At 36.0% G+C, this 22,613-nt stretch overlaps 1 protein-coding gene across 2 annotated transcripts in view; it reads right to left on the bottom strand.

The window, feature by feature from the left end:
- The window catches only part of Tnpo1 (transportin 1), a 79,278-nt gene continuing 56,665 nt past the window's right edge, over nucleotides 1-22,613 (bottom strand). For both annotated transcript variants that reach the window (XM_027401648.2, XM_027401649.2), the window contains exons 12-25: nucleotides 22,440-22,592; nucleotides 21,526-21,751; nucleotides 19,974-20,145; nucleotides 18,768-18,854; nucleotides 17,117-17,224; nucleotides 16,789-16,947; nucleotides 16,623-16,710; nucleotides 14,731-14,829; nucleotides 14,419-14,514; nucleotides 11,609-11,684; nucleotides 10,637-10,736; nucleotides 8,814-8,888; nucleotides 7,913-8,055; nucleotides 1-5,623 (exon numbers count right to left, since the gene is read on the bottom strand). In XM_027401648.2, coding sequence (XP_027257449.1) covers nucleotides 7,948-8,055; nucleotides 8,814-8,888; nucleotides 10,637-10,736; nucleotides 11,609-11,684; nucleotides 14,419-14,514; nucleotides 14,731-14,829; nucleotides 16,623-16,710; nucleotides 16,789-16,947; nucleotides 17,117-17,224; nucleotides 18,768-18,854; nucleotides 19,974-20,145; nucleotides 21,526-21,751; nucleotides 22,440-22,592 — 1,547 coding nt within the window. In that variant the 3' untranslated portion in view covers nucleotides 1-5,623; nucleotides 7,913-7,947. The remainder of the gene's footprint in view (nucleotides 5,624-7,912; nucleotides 8,056-8,813; nucleotides 8,889-10,636; nucleotides 10,737-11,608; nucleotides 11,685-14,418; nucleotides 14,515-14,730; nucleotides 14,830-16,622; nucleotides 16,711-16,788; nucleotides 16,948-17,116; nucleotides 17,225-18,767; nucleotides 18,855-19,973; nucleotides 20,146-21,525; nucleotides 21,752-22,439; nucleotides 22,593-22,613) is intronic.

Consider the following 22,613-nt stretch of genomic DNA (forward strand, 5'->3'; position numbering starts at 1 on the left):
TATAGTTAAACAACTTTATTAACATAGTCAAGCAGTGATTAACATTCACATCTATTATGTCACATCATACAAATGTAAATACAAAATTACTACAGTACAATATATATTCTCTGCATGATCCAAAATATTTGGTGGCCCCAAAAAACTCTCTTTAAAATTCAGCAGCTTATCAAAAATTAAAACCGTATTCTATTTAAAATGAAGATCTGTTAGCACAGAGTTAGACTTCAAGAAATATCAATTTAGTACAGTTTGAGAAGTTGCAGGAGGATATGTTTGAAGGACACATTCTAACATAGTGTGGCAGGTACAGGAAACATCAGATTTAAAGCTTTTAAGCATAACTCATACAACCTAAGTTGTCAGCAGAAAGATCCAGTTATTTATAACTAAGCAAGTACTACTAAGTTATTGCACCCAATGTTAACATGAATATTAAGTGTAAAACTTTCATAACATGAAGTGATTTACCATGTTTAAGCATCTCTTAAGATGATAATCTATTCAGTAAAATTAATTACATAGTATTATCTAATTATTATCTCCATAAAAAAATCAATGAAGCTCAGTTTGGTTATATATCCACATAGGAAAGTAGTGACAAAAAGATATGAGGAAAATATAGTGGAACCCCCTTTATGAGGTGGACATTAGGAGGGACAACACTGCCTTATAGGCTAACCATGTTATAGCAGGCATTTAGCAAGATGACTCTATCTGTGAAATAGATAATCCTGCATAATACCAAGCCACAGTCAGAGTGACGTATGGCAAACAAAAACTCCTACCAAGAGGAAAACTACTAGCTTTATAATTAGTGATCTACTATTGGCAAATAGATTTGGCTTAGTTTTTAATGTACAGAGGTGGGGAAAAGAAAACCAGTTTTAACTTCCCTCAAAGTCATGCATACATTCAGCTGCTATGCATCTTTTTATTTTAACACAATACACTCTGGGATACAAACCACAAAAGCAGTTGCTGTAATTAAGCTTATACCTTGCAATTGTATAAGTATAATAATTAGGCATTGAGAATTATCTACATATATGTAATACCAACAGGGAGAAGATCTATGTCAAGCCTAAAGTTAGTTTTCAGTTACCTAGAAAGCAGACAGGCAAGAGAAACTAACTTTCATGTGAAACTTAACTTTAAAGAGGCCTTAGAAGCACTGCCATATTTAATACACTAGGAAGTGCACTAATTGATATACAATGCTACTGCATGGTATTGATACTAGATAATATTGTTACCAACACAAGTCACTACTGCTCAATTTTCCATCTCAATTATCCCAGGCTGTTAACCACAAGACCCTAATTTTCTTATAGATTCCAATGCCCACTTTATTAAACAGTTCTAGCAGCAACAATTAGTGTCTCCCTGCCTTGTAATATTTGCAAAAATAACTCCGTAAGCAAAGCTGTGTGCACCTGAAGTACTAACAAAGGAAGAACTTAGGGTTGCAGGTACGCATGACACACACTCTTCTCTTGGGAAGAATGCTTTTGCTCTGGCATCTGTTAATACATTCAATATGAATATAATTAACTATATGAAGCAAAAAAAATTTCTTTATTGCAAAGGTGTTAAATTGAGACAAGAGAGTTCAATATGTAATTTAATTCTGGCACCTCAACTACACAGAGTTTCATGTAGGGGGGGAAAAGGTTCCACTTTTGTATTTTGAGTGTTTGGAAAAGGGGAGGATCAAACTTGACTCATTTTCATATAAATCTACAGACCAAATGTGGAGAGCTTTCTGTATTGCTCAGTCTGATAGAACAATTGGAGGGGGGAAAATATCAGATTAACTGGGAAGATTCTCAATAAAATACATAAAACAACAACACAACTCACAAACCTCCAAAGACGATTAAGTACGATGATCTTTCTTTATCAACACGTCACCAAAGCAAAATGATACAAGGATATTCACCTGAGATAAAACTTGTATCTGAATATTCATAACTGAGTAGACAAAGCAGTAAGAGGAAAGTCAGTTGAAATTATTTTAAAATATACATCTGACTCTATTTTACAATATATGCAATTTAAGCAATTCAGATCAATGAAAAAGTCTTAACCAAAAAAATCACAGTGTTCATCAATGTTAATTACAAAATGTATGCTACTTGTTTTGTTTTAAGATGTAATGGCTTGGTTAAGTGTTTTAAGATCTGAAATCTAAGTTGCATAACAAAATCAAGTAGCAATAATGTAAGCATAAGAACTGGCTCTAAGGGTATTTACAAGTTGATTATTTTGGAAATAACCAACAAACAATACAAAAGTGATTTTTCTTACACAGTATGAAGTCATTAAAGAGATTAGACAATACAAAAAGCAAAATTATTTCCTGAATAAATGAACACCTGTGGCACTAAGTTCATTTGCTAATGGGCTGTAACATGGAACTGCTGAGTATGCATTTAAATTACACTAAACACACTTTCTGTTTCCAACTTAGGTTGATCAGCAGCTTTTGTTCTGTTAGAATCCTTCAAAGAGAGAAGCTCAAACAGGAAAAGAAGGCATATATAAAACAGTAAACACTGACCTCCTGAGGTTCCTACAACATAAAAATATTCAAGTAGAAAATCTACATCACTCAGCAGCGGCTAACTCTGTAGCTGAGCACACTAACAGCATTTTAGTGTGAAAGGAGCAGGCGGAGGAAGCCGCGCTTTAAGCATGCCAAGAGGCAGAAACACTGGAATGTAACAATGACAAACTAACAATCTCAGACATTCAGTCAACATTCAAAGCTATCAAGACTGCACCACAAGAATTGAGTTGCTTTTTACTTATATTTATATATCCCATGATGTGTTATGTTTCATCAAAACAACAAATGCTAACTCAGCGTTTACCTCAAAAAAACTTAAAATGGCTTCTGCAAATTCCTGTGCTATATACTATGTTGTCTGAAATATAATATAAATTAGGAAGAAATAATAGCCTCAACAAGGAAACTACATAAGAAAATACCCCTAATCTTAGGTTGTCAGTCATATTTACTTAATTTTCTATTATAAACTTAGAAACAAATCAATTTACTACAAAACAAAATATTGTTTGTTTTTGTGCTGCATAACTGCCAAATTGGAAATATATTCTTAATCAGACAGGTGACAATGTCGCTTTTATTTAATACAGATTTCTAAAATCACAGGTTCATATTAACTATTGAAAAGTTTTTATATTTGTTTTATTATATTATGAGATTAATCTGGCTGTTTATTTTATTTACTACTTATGCAAGACTATAACCTCCTATGTTAAGTTTTGGAAAGCATCTGAAGCACTACAGGGCATATATTAAAACAGCTATTCTGCTCCGGCTTTAAAGCCAGCTCAAGAGGCAAATTTTGAGCTCCCAGTAAGGTAACTGTACTAACAAGTGAAATGCCACATATCCTTGAATCTAGCTTGAATTTAAAGAAGAAAAGATTGGGAATTGTAGATGGTTTTATTTCAGGCCCTATAGACTGAAATTTGCAAAGCCAAAAATAGAAGGAAAAAAGGTAAAAAGAACATGTTAAAACCAACATACACAACAACTAAAACCTTTTTGCATGCTGCCATGCATGTGAAATGTTTTGAAACTGTTTATAAAGTCACACGCACACAGCTCACACTTCAGTGCAATGGCCTTATCAGTCAACACTTTAGAGAACAGAACCATGCAAAGAGGAGCAAACTGCTTATAAAAACGGTTATTCGGTATTTATTCTGCAATGCAAAGGTGACAAATTAAAATATCAAAAGGCTGTTATGGCTTAACATTTTGTTGCAGATTAAATATGCAGCATTGAAAAATGGAAAGGTGTGGCTTTATCTCTGACCAGCAGAGCTAAAAAGATAAATCTCTCCATTTTCCTTCATCATCATGGGATACACACTGCTCAGGCAATCCAAATTAATAAAGACTTGCACTTTCATATGGACATAAGATCAAGTGTACCAGTTAGGGTCTTCACATTCACAGTATATAAGAAAATACACATGGAAGGAAAAGTAAAGGGTTAACTTAACAAGGATTTATTCACAGGAATACATGTAAGTAGAGGGGGAAAAAAATAACAGAAAAGTCAAACAAATGAAATGAAGAGGATCCAAACCAACTCTCACTCTGTAGCTTTGAACTTGCACCCTGTGTGCATATACTTAGGGCACAAAGGGCCACCAACATGCGCCAATACAGTGTAGGAACCCTGCATTACATCCATTAACTTAAACATATCTTTAAGATCATGCTTTGAACAAAAAAAAAAAAAAAAAAAAAAAAAAAAAGAGGAAGCTTAGAGGCAATATGTTGAGTGGGAATAAACATTGAATATAGCAATCATGTTTCAACTTCTACAATTGTCTTTATGTGCCAACTAACATTTATGCAGCCTTTTACAGATCTTTTACCATGTAATTTGAAATTTGATAAAATCACTAGTAGTATATAACCATGCAGAAAGCACATCACACTGACAGCACAGAGGCAAAGATTTTGCACAGGTATATCAGCTTTCCACATTGTGCAGGTTACACACAATACAATACCAATCTTATTCCTAACAGATCCTAAAAAGATATTTCAAGGCCTAGCTGTAAACTACAGTACTTTATATATCTATATTCTTAACAAAAATAAAATCCACAAATCTTAAAGTAATTTTAAATGCAGGGCTATTGAATTGGTAAACTGCAACCCAAACTGGCGCAACATAGGTAAATGAATACCAACCGCACTCTATGTGATGCAAGCATGCTACGGTCCCACTAATTTACATCACTTTCAATCACTATGAGCCAGAGCGCATGCCTGAACCTTAAACTGCACCTTAAGATAACGTGTTGGCCTAGAAATTAAATCTAAGAAGTACAACCATGAAATTATATCCACTAACGTTTTAATGTAAAATTAGATGTCACCTTTAGTTTGATACCCCGACCCCATTTATTCCTCCCTCCCTGCCCAGCCCGCAAAGGTAAAAGGAGTGACTCGTTGGCATCTCACAGGGTGCTTCATTGTTCAAATTTGTTTCGTTTTATTTCCAACTTTTTGGGGGTACCTTAAATTGTAACGTCCAAGAACCTGCTTCTACTAGGGGAGGCAAGCTGATTTTAACTGTTAGTTTTGTGTAGTTCTTCATCAGCATGCAAAACAAGGCCCCGTAACGTGGGAAATTTTATATAAAAACCTTTAATGAAAAAAGCTTCCTTACTGTTGTAGCTTCCCACTCTCAGGTTTCCTTGGCTGTGGACCATAGGATTTTCCTCCTCCTCCTCCTCATCCCTACGCATTGTTTATATGGTTCTTGTTTAGGTACAATTCCCCATAATATTCCAGAAAGTACTGTTCTGTGAGTAGACTGAATAGTTTTTGCTTCTTCACATCCAGTGCAGAGTTGTAATTGGAGACAGATTTCCACCCACAAAGGCTCCAGATGTTAAAACATTTCCCAACATCGACTTAATACAGTGACGGCAACACCTCCCTCCCGCCCCTCCCAGTAGGGTTGGGATTGTACTGTATTCCCTACTGGTTTACCCTTCCCCCCTGTAAAGGGTAACATTTTCCCTGGGTGCAGAGGCTCCCTTATAGTCTCCAAGACTGATGGACCTGCAAAAAACAAAACCAATTTTATCTTTAATACCCACCTCTCTTTCAGAGCCAAGGGAGCATAAAACCAGTCAAATAACAATCCTACCTTTACCTATAAAGAAAATAAGAAATTGGACAAATTGCCAAAGATCATGCTATGTTCTTTTGAGATTGAACCTGCATTGGATATGAACGTGAACCCATACTGGGGACTTACAGCATAATGCTTCATACTGATGAATTCTGCCTTGCATAATGTTATTTCTCTTTAGCTCTTTTAGCAGAATGGATCTCATGCAAATTGAACATTTCCTGCATAATCTCACTTTCTTAAAAATGAAATCACACTTTAAGATAGTCACTTTCCTTACAGGGAATTAAAGGAGCACCTACTTTTCTAAAATATCCAAGGTTTAAGAAAACAAATCCTATTTTTATCCTACTGGGGTCAGAACATCTGGTAATGTCCAAAAATAGGATTTAACAACTATCTGCTTTAAAATTGGATTTAGTTATTTTATGTATATATGCTTGCATGTACATATTTACACCAGAAGAGGGCATCAGATCCCACCATAGATGGTTGTGAGCCACCATGTGGTTGCTGGGAATTGAACTCAAAGAGCAGCCAGTTTTCTTAACTGCTAAGCCATCTCTCCAGCCTCCTACCACCTATCTTGTTGATGTTAAAATAATTAGTCATCCTTCCAACCCTATTGGTTATTTCCTATATTCTCAGGTGATTCCATTTTTGCTGATGTGGATGTTTTAAATTGCTAAGACAGACATAAGAAATCAAGAAAGATTATTGGAATAGTTAAACCACTATCTCAGAGTGGTCCTTTTAGAAAACACTCAGGCCAAACTTTTGAGCACTTGTAAATGTTTCTATGAATTCAGATGTTAACTGGCCCACTCCTTTCTCCTGCTTCTGCATGTGAACATAAAGAAGCAAGAACAAGAGGTACTGACCCACTTTAAAATCTAGGAAAGAATTATTTCCTACCTCATCCCAGAAGCAGGATCATCACAGTTAACTCCTACTTGGTGATGAAACCAAAGAATGACAAACTACTTAAGACTTACTAGCTTAATGCTGACTCTTTAAAGCTAAGTCATTTCTCTCTATTGCATTCTCATAGCTTAAGAAAGTAAATCAGGGGCTGGAGAGATGGCTCAGAGGTTAAGAGCACTGACTGCTCTTCCAGAGGTTCTGAGTTCAATTCCCAGCAACCACATGGTGGCCTAAAATCATCCATTATGAGATCTGGTGCCCTCTTCTGATGTGCAGATATACATGGAAGCAGAATGTTGTATACATAATAAATAAAATCTTAAAAAAAAAGAAAGTAAATCAAACACCTCAGGAGGATTCATATCTAAAATGGAACAATACACAGAGGGCCTAGACAGCCTAAGCTCTAAATTCATTTCCACTCTCTTCTAGGTTAGGTAACTTGGACAAGGAAATCTTTCATGCTCCGATTAAATATGCAGCTAGTAAAAAATAAAGCAACAACCCCGCCTCCCCAAACCCTTGTAATGTAAAGGGTACTTCAATCTGGTATAGTACACATTTCTACACATTTAGTGTATCCTGTGACTGGCTTTCAGTCAGATAGGTAGTTCTCAAGTCTTGTTCAAAACTTAAGAATTTTTACTTGCTCATCACTGGTCCATATAGTGAGCCAACTTTGTGTGTAAGGCAAACATACAAAGTTCTGTTACTATTTACCACACACTATTTAATCCTCAACATAACTTGATGAGGGAACTGTAGCTAAGCGGACACAGCTATTAATTGAGAACAGAGACTATCAAGAACAAGAACCCAAGAATTTGGCCCTCCACTTCCTCAAACCAAAAGAAAGCCATCTGTGAACAATTCTGAAAGATTTCTGGGTAGCTGCTGCTAGGTGCTTAACAAATGGGTGTTAAATGTTATCTGCTTTCAGAATTTTCTAAGTTTTGTTTCCTTAAAGGTCACAACACACAAAGCTTCTTGCCCTTGCTACATTTAAGATTATAAAGAAAGGCTTCAAAACAGAAGCACTTCTGACCCCTACCATACCCCCCATGCCCATCCCCTGTGAATGCTGCCCATGTAGGGCAAAAGAAAACAAGAAATACAAGAAAGGGATAGAAACCAAACCAAGGCAAAAGTAAAAAGGAAAGAGAGGGATGAAATAATGTATAGAAATCAAACCAGTGTACTAACCAGGATTTCTGTTTACCTAAGATTGGGGGGGGGTAATTTGGCTGTAGTATCATTAATACTCTTAAAAATTTCTAAAATGTGTAACTTACCCCTAATTCTGGGACTGCAGCTTAAGTGTATTAGATTAAACACCATAAAAAGCTGCAAGACGCTCTTTTAAGGGAAGAGGAAACTGGTCAGAGAATCGCCTCCAATTTTCATCCCCAACTTGGTTTTTAAATCCATGAAGGATCTGCCAAGAGTGAAAAACTATTAATTGAAGAATAAAGACAAAACTCAGATCTGTATAGCTTTAGAAATCAAGCATTAATGATGTTAATTATGATTTCCATTTCAAAGTAGTAATTCTTAAACTTTGTTAATTAAGCTCTAGACCTGTGACAACCAAAACTACCTCCATGCTTTAAGTTTAAAATTCAGGAAGTGTCTTTAGCAACATGACACACTCAAGAAATCTCAGATATCAAATTACAGAAAGCAAAAAAGTCAAACCAAACAAACATAAAGCCTATCTAATGAATATTTTTTTTAAAATGTTGGGTTATATTCAAGCTTTGGGCTTCTAACTGTAAGTATAGTCACTAACTTCAAGTGAGTCAAGCATATAACATTGTTTTGTTTCTTACTCTGTTACAGCTGAACACAGACTATAATCAGAAGGGAGCACTAACAAAGCAAGAACACAGGATCAATCCCTGTGAAAGGCAATTGTGAAGGTTTACTCTGTTCATGTTTCAATTTATATTCCAAATTCACCTTGAGAACTTCAAGCCATTTTCAACAATTGCAATAATAAGACAACATGAATCTGTGTTAATTGGGAAAATACTGGCATGAATCATTTCCATATCTTAAGACTAAGCCAAGTTCTTTGCTAAGGATTTAGGTCACACATTCAACCAATACTTCTCTGGAGAAGCTAAGTTTAAAATAAAGAGGAACTTAAGTGTTTCAACTGGGAATTAACTGTCATAAATGCTGATTAGTTACCTTACAGAACATGTCTCTGAGATCATCTTTTGGGTTAATCCATGATGCAACAGCATCACAAAAAAATATAAAATCCTGTAACAAGCAAGAAGCATTTTAGGTTGCTACTATATTTACCAAATTCAGTAAAACACATCTGTAAACTTCAGAGCTTGTCACAATACTTAGCTAAACATTTAAACATTTAAAATCAATTAGGACCACTAAGGAATTTAGAAGTGATTGTTTAACATTTCTATTAACTCATTATCTATCTTCTAGTAACTTAGATCAAATGGGGATTTACCAAACAAAAGCAAATCCAGTCTAGCAAATATTTAGCATTAGAAATGGTCTGAAAGTACCAGATAAAGTCAACAACAACACAGTTCTGATTGAATTGTAAACAACCTGAAATCACATGAATTTATACCACATGCTAGTTTGAAACAGAGGAAGGGGATTAAATTTAACAACCATCTTGAGATAGTAAACAAACAAAATGCCTTTTGCATGAAGCTCATGCTCTTCAAATTAGTAGTCTTTTCAAAGATTTATTTATTATGTATACAGTGTTCCATCTTCATGTGTGCCTGCAGGCCAGAAGAGGGCACCAGATCTCATTATTGATGGTTGTGAGCCACTACGTGGTTGCTGGGAATTAAACTCAGCACCCCTGGAAGGGCAGTCAGTGCTCTTAACCTCTGAGCCATCTCTCCAGCCCCAAATTAGGAGTCTTCATGTCATCCAAACATCTATGTTTGATGTTAAAAATTTAAATACATGGCTGAAGAGATGGCTCAGCAGTTAAGAGCATTGGATGCTTTTGCAGAGGACCTCAATTCAAATCTCAGCACCCACAGGCCATACACAGTGAGAACCTATTATAAAAGAACCAACTAGGATCTGGAGAGAGGGCTTAGGGTTAGAACACCACTGCTCTTGGAGAGGACCAACTAACTAACCAAAACCCCACCAATCAACCAAACAAATGAATGTTGAGTATTTAATTTAGGGTTCCAAACATGTGTTTTCTATTTTGAACATGTGGTACAGAATTCAATGTTTTTTTTCTGAGTTATGTCTAGCAAACTGCAGTTGGAACATATTATTGAACATATATAAAACCTGCCACTAAATAACTAAGTTTCTACAGAAGGGCTGGAAAGATGGTCCAGCATAAGAGAGCACTGCTGCTCCTCCGGAGAACCCAGGTTTGATTCCCAGAACCCACATGGCCACTCATAATTATATGTAACTCCAGTTCCAAGGAATCTGATGCCCTTTTCTGGCTTTCAAGGGCAGCAGACACACACAAGGTGTACAGATATAAATGTAGGCAAAACATCCATACATATTAAAAATGGTAACTATAATTTAAAAAATGTTCAAAGATACCAGGATAAGCTTTCAAAACAATTTCAAAGAATAACTCAATACTCTATTTTATATATTATTTTAAAGTTCAAACTCAGTAAACTGGACAGGAGGCATGTACAAATAATGTAAATAAATGAGGTCTACATGTGCATGAAAAGGCCTAGACCTACGGAAGATAACAACATAACCACGCTCTCTCAGTGTGCTACTGCTATTAGTCAATGAAGACTTGAGAAATCCAGCAGATGCGCTGCCATGCCTTAAGATCCAAGTCAGTCTCTAGGAACCACTGTTGGAGGGAGAGAGCGGACTTCTACAGACTGTCCTGATTTTCCCATGTGTGCCATGGTACGTGTGTCCACACACAATAAACAAATGTACTTAAAGCCATAAAATACATTTCCTTTAGAAATCTACTATTTAGCACATAGTACACTGAAAACAAACCCCTGTGAACACCTTACTTGGATTACGCCACTGGGATTCACACTGATCATGGTACAAATCCCACGGAATGCTGAATCTTTTTCTTCATTGTCTCTTATGTTTCTCAGAGAGGTACACCTATTGAATTACAGAACTGAGTTTAGTATTTAAAGCAAAAAGCAGATTCAACACAATGCTAATAGACAGTATTTAATGGAATAGGCACCACAATAGATAATGATTATACTATATTTTCAGAAAGCTTGATTTTCAGTTTCTCATATTCCTGTATGTCTGACCCATCTTATCTCAATAATGTTAACCATGAAATTCACATTTTCTTAATAGACTGAATCTATAAAAATAGACAACTGGTTTTTCTTACTTAAACTATTAGTCAGCCTGAGCCAAAGATAGTATATTACCAAATTAATTTTTAAAATTCTTTTATGACTTGTATTCCATTAAACACTACTAAAATGATTTGAGTTGAAAAATTATCAATTGAAAGAAGCAGAACACAGGCTATACTGTCACAATATAAACTATTGCTATACACTTATGGTATAGATGTTTAACTCTGACATTAACAAGCAAATAAGATTCTGTATGTAACAAATTTAAACGTGTATTTAATGCAATCCAAGTTTCCAAATTAATTCTAAAAAAAGAAACGTAATGCAAGAACCTAAATTTATAAAATTTGCATGCATCTTAATTTTTCTGGTGGATATTTAAATGCTTTTATGTATAATCAAGCTTTTAAACACAGCAAGCATGTGACAATCTTATCCCATGCATCAATTAGTTGTTAGCCACAACATAAAATAAATATACATGACGATGCTACTGAAAAACCTCACAAACCTGATAGGACAAGATTAGTCACATGGTTGGCAATGATTAAGGATTGTGATTTTTGTAACCAACTGAAAATATATCTAAAAGTGAGATAGAGAAAGAAAGAGTGAAGAAAAATGAATTAAAAAAAAAGATTGAATAATACACACCAGGGTCTTATAAACTGCTGTAGCATGGGGGCCACCTCTTGAGGACAAACGTAACCAAGACGACCAATTGTTATTGCTAAGGTAACGCAATCACGGTTATACACCACCAAACGCCAACCAAGACATGAGCAAATGAGGGGGAAGGAGAAAAAATAAAGAAAAAACAACAAATAACTCAGAAACAGAAACCAACAGAATTTGTGTATGATAATAAACATAAGATCTCACCAGTGCTGTTTATTACCACCCCCTGATGGAAGGGGCAGCAACATATATAGCATACTCTTGGAAAAAGGAAAACAAAAGGAATTAAAGTAACTAAAGATTGAGAGAACACCAAAAACCATCAAGTGTTTTTCTCGCTCACCCAAATGTCAAAGATTGGTAAAAAGATGAGCGATTAGTGTGAGTGGGTTTAGAGAATCTTCATTTGAAGCCACTCAAAACTTAGAATCTGAAATCCTTCCTGAAGAGTTATCAGTAGATGTGGTTACATTTATGAAGTTCCTTCAAACACCAATCTCTGGAGCTGCATTAAATCAAAATTTCTTACGTTTTTTTTTTTTTTTTTTTAAGTGATTACAACCTTTAAAAAATCACCTAGGGATATTAACCCAAATTTTGGTAGCTTTTCTAGAGGAACTTTGTTGCTTGTGTGAAAATCAATTGTCAGTCATTAAGTACCACATTAAGTATTCACCGAATGAATAGACTGAAAAACTGTTCTGGTATATCAAACTCCATTATGACAAATCTCCAATAACTCAGGTAGAAGCACTAGCTGTATGAGATAAAGTTCTAGTGAAGGAAATTTAGGTAGTCCATTGTAGTGACAGGAGATATGGACTATAGGAAAAAAAAAAAAAATCTTTGCTACAAAATGCCTAACACAAAATAGATAATAGTATAGTACATTATTTAATTAAAAAAAAGAAAAAAAAAAGCTTGAAATGGGCAAACATTCTCCATCAAAATTCAAGAATTTCTGAAATGTACAAAGAGCTAAAAGAGTTGCAACTCAGAACTGCGGTCTTGCAATTCAAAGGTACATACATATAAATACATTTATACACAACGGGTAAATATACAAACAGAAAACAAACCATGAGGTGCTTTAATGGTGTTCTCTCAAAAACTTACAGGTTAACCTTTCATAAAAGAAGGGTGGGGTTGGGAGGGTAAAGAAAAATGTTTAAGGATTACTTGAAGCAAACTACACAGATAATACTAAAATTCAGCAGATTCATATGAAGCAAGAGAAAGAAAACCTATGTTCAAAAGACACAAAACTATGCAACATTCTCATTAAACAGGCAAGTATGAACAATCCAATGAAACATGCGAGAAAGCAGATGATGGTCCATTGAAAAAGTTCAGTGTAGGATATACTAGTTGGAAAAAGCAAATATAACACACTAAGGAATTGGCCTCAGGAAATATTGAGAATATGGTAATTGCTAAAATATACGGTGATTTTAATAGTTTAAACCCATTCTTTGGGGGAAGGAATAAAGTCAGTCATTTATGTAGCCACTTGTGGCAAAAGTAACTTAATGAATCCCATATGGTTCTCACAGGGATTCAGTCCATTAACTTGTACGGCATTATCAACCGTTTTCTTGTTACTTAGATAAGACCATGCCAGGAATATAACCTGATAAACAAAGCCAATTTGGTAAAGGAAGTATAAGATGTCCACCAGCTGATATCCCACAAGAAACTTCAGTATACATTACACTCAACATTTATTTGCAGTTATGCATTCACATTTAAAGATAAATAGGAATTTTCTTTAGGTCCAACAATATTCTTATAATAGCCAAGTGTTTCCATTCTGAATGTCATGTATAGGTACTGCATTTTAAGAAGATAAAAAAATCTGTCAATGTTTTGAAACCATTCTATACAGACTGTTACACTTTTCAACAAAAAAAATCTAATGTACTTGGAAGTAAACAGTACCCATACAGCCAATCAGCCAGATAACTGTCCCATAATTAAAAGATTTCCTTCCATACCAATAAACATTATAAACTTCAGTTACATGAGGGTAAGACTGTATAATTTAAAAATATCAAATTAAAATGCTTCTGAAAACTTTCATATTTGGAAAACCTCTTTTTTAATCTTTACCCAGTTATAGTCGTAGGACTCACATTGACTATGAGAAACTACTAGAATTATTACCTCAGTATATAAAGGAAGAGATGTGCCTGAACAAAAAACGAAACTTAAATATACATTAGCAGCTGTTGGAGAGGGTGGGAGAAAAAAGATGTAATACCCTGTGTGTGCTATTGTATGGAAGGCATTCTTTAACACCAACATGCTTTACATAAATGCAGAAGAGAAACAGCCTCAAAAATAAAAACCCTACCAGGAACTGCTCAAGTTCCTGATTTAAGAAGATTTTAGGGTAAAATATAAAATACATATGACATGTTGAGCCAATTAGCTGCTGAATTACAATCTATTTTTGGCCATATGTAAATATATATTTAAAGTTATTTCTTTTCCCAGTTATGTTCTGAATTTAAAATAAAAAAGTCATATGACTCAACAATGATCTTAGCAAGAATACATATCAGAGAGTAGTAAATGGGAATACAAAGAAAAATGTTTTTTCAATGTCCCTATAAACTGGCTATGGAACATAGCTGAACCATGACACTGTTACTAAGAATCCAAGCACGTGATAATAATAATCGGCCGGAATTTCAAAGCTAGCTTTGCTTTGGTTTCTCTACGCATCTCGATTTAGACTTCAGCAGATCATTTTCTCTTCACCAAACATTTCAGTCACATGGTACCTGTGTTCTCTAACAGCGTCTTTGGTGTGTTGGGTCTGTTAATGATCTCTACCAGCTGGTGTAACACCATAGGAATATAAGGCTGCATCTCTATACCTAGATCATACACAGAAAGAGAGAACAAGGAAAAAGTCAACATCAAGAAATCACCATAAAACATTGTCCTTACTTCATAATGTGACACAAGTCAGTCTTTCTCCTTCCCTCCACTCTCTCAGAAACTTAAAAAATTAAACTCAAACAAAACAGAACAGCGATGAAAATGATCAAGGTACCTATAAATGCATATAGTTCAAAGGTAAAAAACCTTACCCATTTGAATTGATATTTCCCCAATTGCCCAGGTGGCATTGTTGCAGACTGAAATAAACTCTGGATTTAGATTTGTTCCCAATATTGGCATGAAATCAGCTAGGAAAAACAAAAATAACAACAAAATAATAAAATGAGGCTATATAGTAAACTTGTCAACGTGGACGTCTTACTTTTTTTCTTTCTCAAAGATTTATTTATTTATTTATTATGTGTACAGTGTTCGGCCTGCATGTTTGCCTGCAGGCCAGAGGAGGGCACCAAATCTCATTATAGGTGGTCATGAGCCACCATGTGGTTGCTGGGAATTGAACTCAGGACCTTTGGAAGAGCAGGCAGTGCTCTTAACCTCTGAGCCATCTCTCCAGCGCAGATGTCTTACTTTTAAAGGAAATCTACTAATAGAAACTGAAATCCAGACAAAAATAGTTTCACCATAAAACAAACATTACAGTGTCAATACTGAAACTGATAGAAAATGTGCAAAAAGTTTTTTTAAAGGAGTTACTATTTTTAAAACTACATAAAGTAATATCCAGCTACTGAATTGATTTTCATATGAGGCTTAAGTATACTTTAGGTAGCAGGTCCCCACTACACTTACTTTTATCTTATATGCATATGGGTGTCTATACCCATGAATACCAGTAATACTAACCTATGCTAAACAGAGCATCCCTACATACTGTAAATATACCCAGACAGCAAAACTGATCCAGGAGAGAACCACTACTTAATAACCATCATGGTTGGTAGCATTACCAAAAAGAGGGACAACTAGTCTTCAGTTACCTTCGGAAGTATACAAAACTGGGAATGATAGCTTAGTGGTTTAAAGCATGTCCTACTCTTCCAGAGAACCTAGATCAGTTTCCAGCAGCCACATTAGGTGGCTCAAACTGTCTAAGCCTAGCCACAGGAGATCTTGATGCTGTCTTACCTCCCTGGATGTGTACACACACAGGACACAATGCATACTGGCATATACACATGAACATAAATACAAATCTTTATTAAAAACCATACAAACCCATCTATAAAACAAACAAAAAGCCCCTACAAACCTTCACTCCAAACCCTGGAACTGAATTGACCCATAGCTTCTAGACCTGACTACTAATTTATGGTAAATACTAAGGAATGGAGAGTATTTTAAGTAACATCAGAGGTGCGGTCAGTATACTAAGAAGCAAGACAAAACCTTGGATCTTTTAACAATGAAAAACAATTACAAGAAAAAGACTTAGAGATATAAGTTCTGAAATACTGAGTTTAAAAATACCCATGGTCTTTGTGTCCGTGGACAGCAACACTGGGAAATATGGTTTAGCATGTGTGGACAACAGCGCTTTGTTACACAGTTGTATAAGCAGCTTCTCATAAGAATGTTTTATAATTTAGAAGCTGGAAGTCATGGCACATGCATTTAATCCTAACACTCAGGAGGCAGAGGAACACAGTTCTCTGAGTTTGAGCCAACAGAGTGAGTTCCAGAACAGCCAGGACTGTTAAACAGAGAAACCCTGTCCCAAAAAACAAAACAAATACAGACAAAATTTGTATTTACGTATAATAGAGTATTATCCAAAACTTTAATGACAACACACCATAGTTGACATTACTTAAAGTCCAGAAATAGTTGATTCAAAAGCATATTCCTACTGCGTGTGGTGGTGCACACTTGTAATCCCAGCACTGGGAGGCAGAGGCAGATATATCTCTGTAAGTTCTAGGCCAGCAAAAGCTACACAATGAGACTTAAAAAAAAAAAAAAAAAGCATATTTCTATCAAGTTAGATTGTTATATTGGAGTTCTGTGAAATTTGTTTTTAATAAAATACGACAATTAAGACAGATACCAAGCCCACATCCAAAGCAGAAAACATTCATACCTATGCAAGGCTTAACATGTTGAAAGCAAGCTTTAGTCAGATCACCTAGTAAGGCGAAAGAACTCTGCCGAACTTCGGGCATTTTATCCTACAAGAAATAAGAAGAAATTAACTTCCTGTAACACAAAGAAGCAGGCTCCAACTCATTCACTCTTACAAGTCTTACCTGCATGCATTGATACATTAGTGTTAGGATGTTACTTCTGGCTACTAGCTGCTCAATGTTACCTCCCAGCCCTTCAGCCAGGCCACTGAGTAAGTCAAGAGCCACAATCATAAAGTCTTTATCTGGAGCTTCATATTGTTCTGGTTGAGCATTGTTTAGCTGAAATTAAACACATTGTCTTTATTGTTGCAGATTGAAAAGTATGTACATATTATACCTATCTCTAAAATTATGAATGTTAGGAAGGAAAAGATTAAAATAATATATATATATATATACACACACACACACACATACATATATATATACTCATACATACAACACATACCATAGCTTGTGCTAGAGTCTTCTGTACCAGGTTTACACAACGCTGATACACAGGTTCACAATATGGAAGGAAGCCAGACTGCAAGGCTGTGGCAACGGATGAGAGGCACTAGAAACAATCAATTACATACACTAAGTTTTCAGATTATAGAAAAGATTGTAAGTGCTTTAAAATAAGCAAAGTCTCAGTCATTTATGCATGTGTTCTATGATGCTATCACAGTAGGTTTATCCTTTCCAACCTCATTTGTTGTCCATTTGTCAGTCAATCAGAAAAACATTAAACTTACATTGTGTCAGGTATTGTAAGTGATCCAGATGTGATTTACACAGAGGGTGTATAGGATATGTATAGGTTATATTATGTATAGGTTATATACAAACAGGTCATACAACCTGAGCATGAGAACAGATTTTGGAGTATGAGGAAGTGAGTTTGCCAGGCAGACTACTGTGCCTATGGTATGGTAGTAACATGACTATTATGGAGCAACCAATCACTTTGTAATTTAATAAAAAGTCTGTTCCACAGGACAGAATTCACACTTGGTACTGCCAACTTGGTCAAAGGTTCATGGTTAAGGTGGTCACAGACCTTTAGAGTGCAACTACTGTTGATTTTGCTAAGTGGATATGTTGTCAAACTACTTCTAAATATTGATTCTTACAGTCAAAGATTAAGCTTAACCTTAGTCAGAGAAGCTTCCTTTTGCATTGGGAAGCAGTCAAGAACTGAGAATAATTGACTTTTGGATGTTTAGCCCTGGATGAGACATATATCTACCCCCTACCCAAAGCTCAGGGAACAACATCATGGAAGAGGGGTTAAGAAGAATACAAAAGCTGGAGGAGAGTTATGAAATGCTGTCTTCTGGATCTGACAAGGCCACTGCACTCATGACCTCACAGTGACACAAGATCAAACTAGTCAATATTCTAGAACAGATGGGAGAGGGACTCATGAAGTTCAACCCTAGTTAAGCAGCTATTGGTTGGTAACTGATAGCTGCTCAAATACAGAATAGTAATATTTCTTTAGGTGAGGCTGCTGGTAGGTTGCTCTGGTAGATGCCCTATACTCGAAGGCACAAATACAGACATGGACTCAGTAGGTTATTTAAAAAGAAACACAAAACAAAACAAATGATGTACTTCTTTAATTCCAGCACCTGGGAGACAGAAATAGGGGGATCTCTATGAGTTTAAGGCTAGCTCAGTGTATGCAATGAGTTTCAGGACAGCCAGGGCTATACAGTGAGACCTCACCTTAAAACAAAACAAAGGCCATGTCAGTGGGAGGAATGCATAGGGTGCAGCTTTAGGAGTGGGAGAGGGAATTTGGGTAAAATATGACCAAGATACATTTTATACACGTATGAAATTGTTAAAAAGCAAATTTTAAAATTCTACAAAAACAAGTTATGTGCCTATTAGGCATTTCAACAGAAACTGTTCTGAGGAATAATTTATTCACATTCTCTCTCTCTCTCTCTCTCTCTCTCTCTCTCTCTCTCTCTCTCTCTCTCTCTCTCTCTCACACACACACACACACACACACACACACACACACACACACACAATATTTTGGTTCAGACCATGTTTGTCATGGAATTACACTGTTGGAATAATTGAACACCACCAGCGCAGCATACCTCAAGTAAAGGGAAGAGATCTTTGTCTTCATCCTTTAACATGTTCCATTTTTGGATCAGAGGAGGCATTAGCATCTGAATATATTCCTGTTTACAGAAATGAAAAACAAAGAGCTTCACTATCATCTGTGAACAAGTTAGTTCATTTTGAGTTTACAAAAATTAAAGTCCATTTGGAGCAATTATGCTAAACTTTTACAAACCTATTTTTAAGACCCATTCTTCACTTTACAGTTCCCTTAAATTTTTTTCTACTCTGCCTCCATTTTTTTAATTCATATGACTCTGATTTAAAGTAATCTTATATATTTTCTAAAAGAAAATATGTATAAGTATCACATTCCATTAAAATCTACTACCTAGGTTTCTTTTTCCTTTTTAAGACAGTCTCACTATGCAGCACTGGCTGGCCTAGAATTCACTGTTATAGTCAAAGCTGACCTCAAAGCCAGAGATCCATTTGCCTCTGCCTCCCAAATGCTGGGACTAAGTCTCTGTCACCAGCACAACCCTCAGCTTGTTAAATCACAGGTTTTACTCCCAAGTGGTAAGACTATTTGGGGGTGGGGAAGGACTGGCTGTAAAGTTGAGAGACAACGTATCCCTCAACTAAGCAAATTTTACCCAACACCAAAGCAGACCTACAGACTGTCTGGTTCCAACCCTGAGAGTAATTTAAAAACAAGGGTGAGTTAAGGCTCTTCCTACAGGGCCCATGTATCTTATGAAATTGTTTTCAGCAGGGACACTGAAGTATTTTAAAATTTTTTAAGCATTATTTTCAAACCCTCACTTCATATACTACACCACGACAGAGAAGACACTCTGTACTGCACTTCAGCATTTCCAATCTACCATTCCCATTCTAACTTTTATATAGTATACTCCTAAACATGTCTAGATGTGGCTGCCTTGAAGCCAGTGTTAAATGGTGCTTAAGTGGAACTAAGTAAATATAGAAATCCAGAGCACAAGTCTTTTCTATCCCTTTCCCTCCAGATGCTTTAAAGTGTATGCATAAGATGCTATTACTAATTTCTATACTAACCATAAGCTTATTTCAACTGCTCTTTCTTAAGATATATATTCTCAAAGTAGCAAGACCTAACGGTTCACACTTCTCAGTCTTTTCACTTTGAAACACACACTAAGTATTAACTGCAGCTGATTGTAATGTCACCATAGCAGTCACCCTCAGATCCTTACTGGCTTGTTTAAATGATGTCCCACTGAATCTGCTAGTGTCCCTATGGCATCATACAGAATGAGCAGGTTCTTATGCTGGTATTTACTGAAGGCGAAGACGAGGGTATCCAGTATATAAGCGAGGTATGGGACAAGCTCTGTACAAGCCTCCTCTTCTAATGTAGCGAAGGCACTACAATGAAAAAGAAAAACACAGGAAATTAAGTCTCTTGTTTGTAGAACATTATATGTTACACCATGCATATCTCCTTGCCTTACTCTACATGCTTTCATTTCTCTCAAAAATTATTTTATGTGTATACACCTGAGTCTGTATGTGCACCACGTGCATGCAAGAGTCCTTGAAGATCGTAATGAGCATCTAATTCCCTAAAATAGAGTTCCAGTTGGTAGTGAAGTCATGTGCTGCCGGGAACTGAACCTTTAAGTGTTCTTAAGTGCTGAGCCATCGACAACTCGCCCTCTTAAAAAAAAAAAACAAGACAGGGTTTCTGTGTGTAACAGCCCTGCCTATCCTAGAGTTCACTCTGTAGACCAGGCTGGCCTTAAATATCAGAGATCTGCCTGCCTCTGCCTCCCGAGTGCCTGGTTCCTCCTTTCTTAATATATTACAGTGGTGAGTGACTTCTGATCCTTTTATTTGTTCATTCAACAAGTTTATTTGGTGCTTACTATTCATATCGTCAGAGTGCTGGGAATGCACCAAACTGGAATGTAAACTCCAGAACCTAGATTCTAAAACAAAAAACAAAACCAGGTGTATTAGTGATTGCTTGTAATTCCAGAGCTGGGAAGGCATTTGGTAAGCCAGCCTGGCCTAGTAGGCAAGTGCTAGGCTAATGAAAGGCCCTGCTTCAAACACATGAACACACATACTCGAAGGAACACTCAAAGATAAGCTGGCTGAGTGCTTGCCTGGCATGTGTTAAGTATCTGAGATTTGATCCCTAAATCCACATAAGGGTCAATGGTAGAAGCAATTTAGAGTTATAAATTTCATGGCAGGCCTCCTTTCTCCAGGAAACAGAAACTAATGGAAACGAAGGCAAATAGTTTTGATGTGAGTAAAGAGTGCCCTAAATCCAACAGAACAGCTTCTGGCACAGATTCCTTAAGCACACTTCACTGTGGATACATCAAAAGTCTGCAGAACATTCTGTCATGTTATGGTACTGGATTTGTAGACTGAAGATGTATCTAGAATTGTTATTCCTTTGAGAATCCACACTTTAGTTGACAGAATGAGAAAGCAAGCAAAGGCTTATGGTTAGCTAAGTCACAAATTGTTTAACAAAACCATCAGTAAAAATATTTCCTAGTCAAAAAAAAAAAACAAAAAACAAAAAACAAAAAAGGTAAAATATGCTAACATACAAATGCCCCAGAGCTACAAATCAGTCCTATTAAAACTGAACCAACTAAATTTCTCATCAAAACGGCAACATTGTGTGTTATAAAAACTCCATTAATGGTTTAATGTCAACATTCTACTATTGGTTCAAAACCAGGCTCTCACTTTCACAATGAACACTGTGCTATAAATCTGTCTCACCTGCAAGCGGCTTCTTGTACTCTCTTGTTGCTATCCAAGATACGCTTCAGCAATTCTGTCATTAATGGCTTCAGGTATGTGTCTGGTGGCTGGCTGACTACCCAGTGTGCATAGCGGCTAAGAGTCCAGCAGGTGATAGAACGCACAAGAGCCTTTTTATCAGAGAGGCACTGAATAAGGTGAGGAATGAGCTCGGGCAGGTATGGAATCATGCCCTGCATGCAACCTAGGAAAGAACAGCAATCTTAAAAAAAGTGCTACACTCAACTGTATAAAGAAAGGACACAAGCATCCCTAAAGAAAAATTTAGTACATTTCCAGTGCTACAAAAGGAAAAGTCGACACCAAATTTTTTAAAATAACAAATCAGAGTTAATTGTCTTATAGGAGGTTAGAAATAATTTTTTTTGTCATGAAAATTCTGGCTTTTAAAGACGCCTATAAAATGTTTTCAGATAGATACTTATAGCTAAGACAGGACAAACAAAAAACAAACAAACCACCTCAATCCTTTATAGAGGATAGTGACACTATTGTCTTACCAAGTTTCCTAGATTTACCCAAGAATAAACCTATTTCCTGAGCAACAGCCCTCGGACATCAGATTCCTTTCTTTTAGTTTCTTTACTATAACAAAAACATCTGCAGAACATATGGCTGGGGTTAGAAGTAAGCCTGTGATTGTTTAGAAGAATAAAGTGGTGTCTAGTATAAGCTTACTTTAAGGTGGCTTCTGAATTCAATCATCTCTTTTAAGTTCAGTACGGATCTTAGTCCTGTCTACTACATACTGGCCTTGCCCCAGAGCCATGTAGATGTGAATTCAGAGTGAAGTCTCTACTCGTTAACAATTCCTTAAAGTAACTTAGCCTTATTAATATCTATTAAGAACTTGTAATTCAAGCTGGACTTACCTTCAGCAATTGCTCCTAAAACCAAGATGCCTGATTCTTTAACAACCCATTCATGATGGAAAAGTAATTCTTTCAAAAGTGGCAAAATGTGTGGCAAGAGTTCATCACGATAAACATTTGCAAGAACATCTAGAGCAGCAGCAGAACACTTTCCTAAGGAAATAAATTTTTGTG

This window comes from Cricetulus griseus, chromosome 2 (genome assembly GCF_003668045.3).
Source record: "Cricetulus griseus strain 17A/GY chromosome 2, alternate assembly CriGri-PICRH-1.0, whole genome shotgun sequence".
Classification (NCBI taxonomy): domain Eukaryota; kingdom Metazoa; phylum Chordata; class Mammalia; order Rodentia; family Cricetidae; genus Cricetulus; species Cricetulus griseus.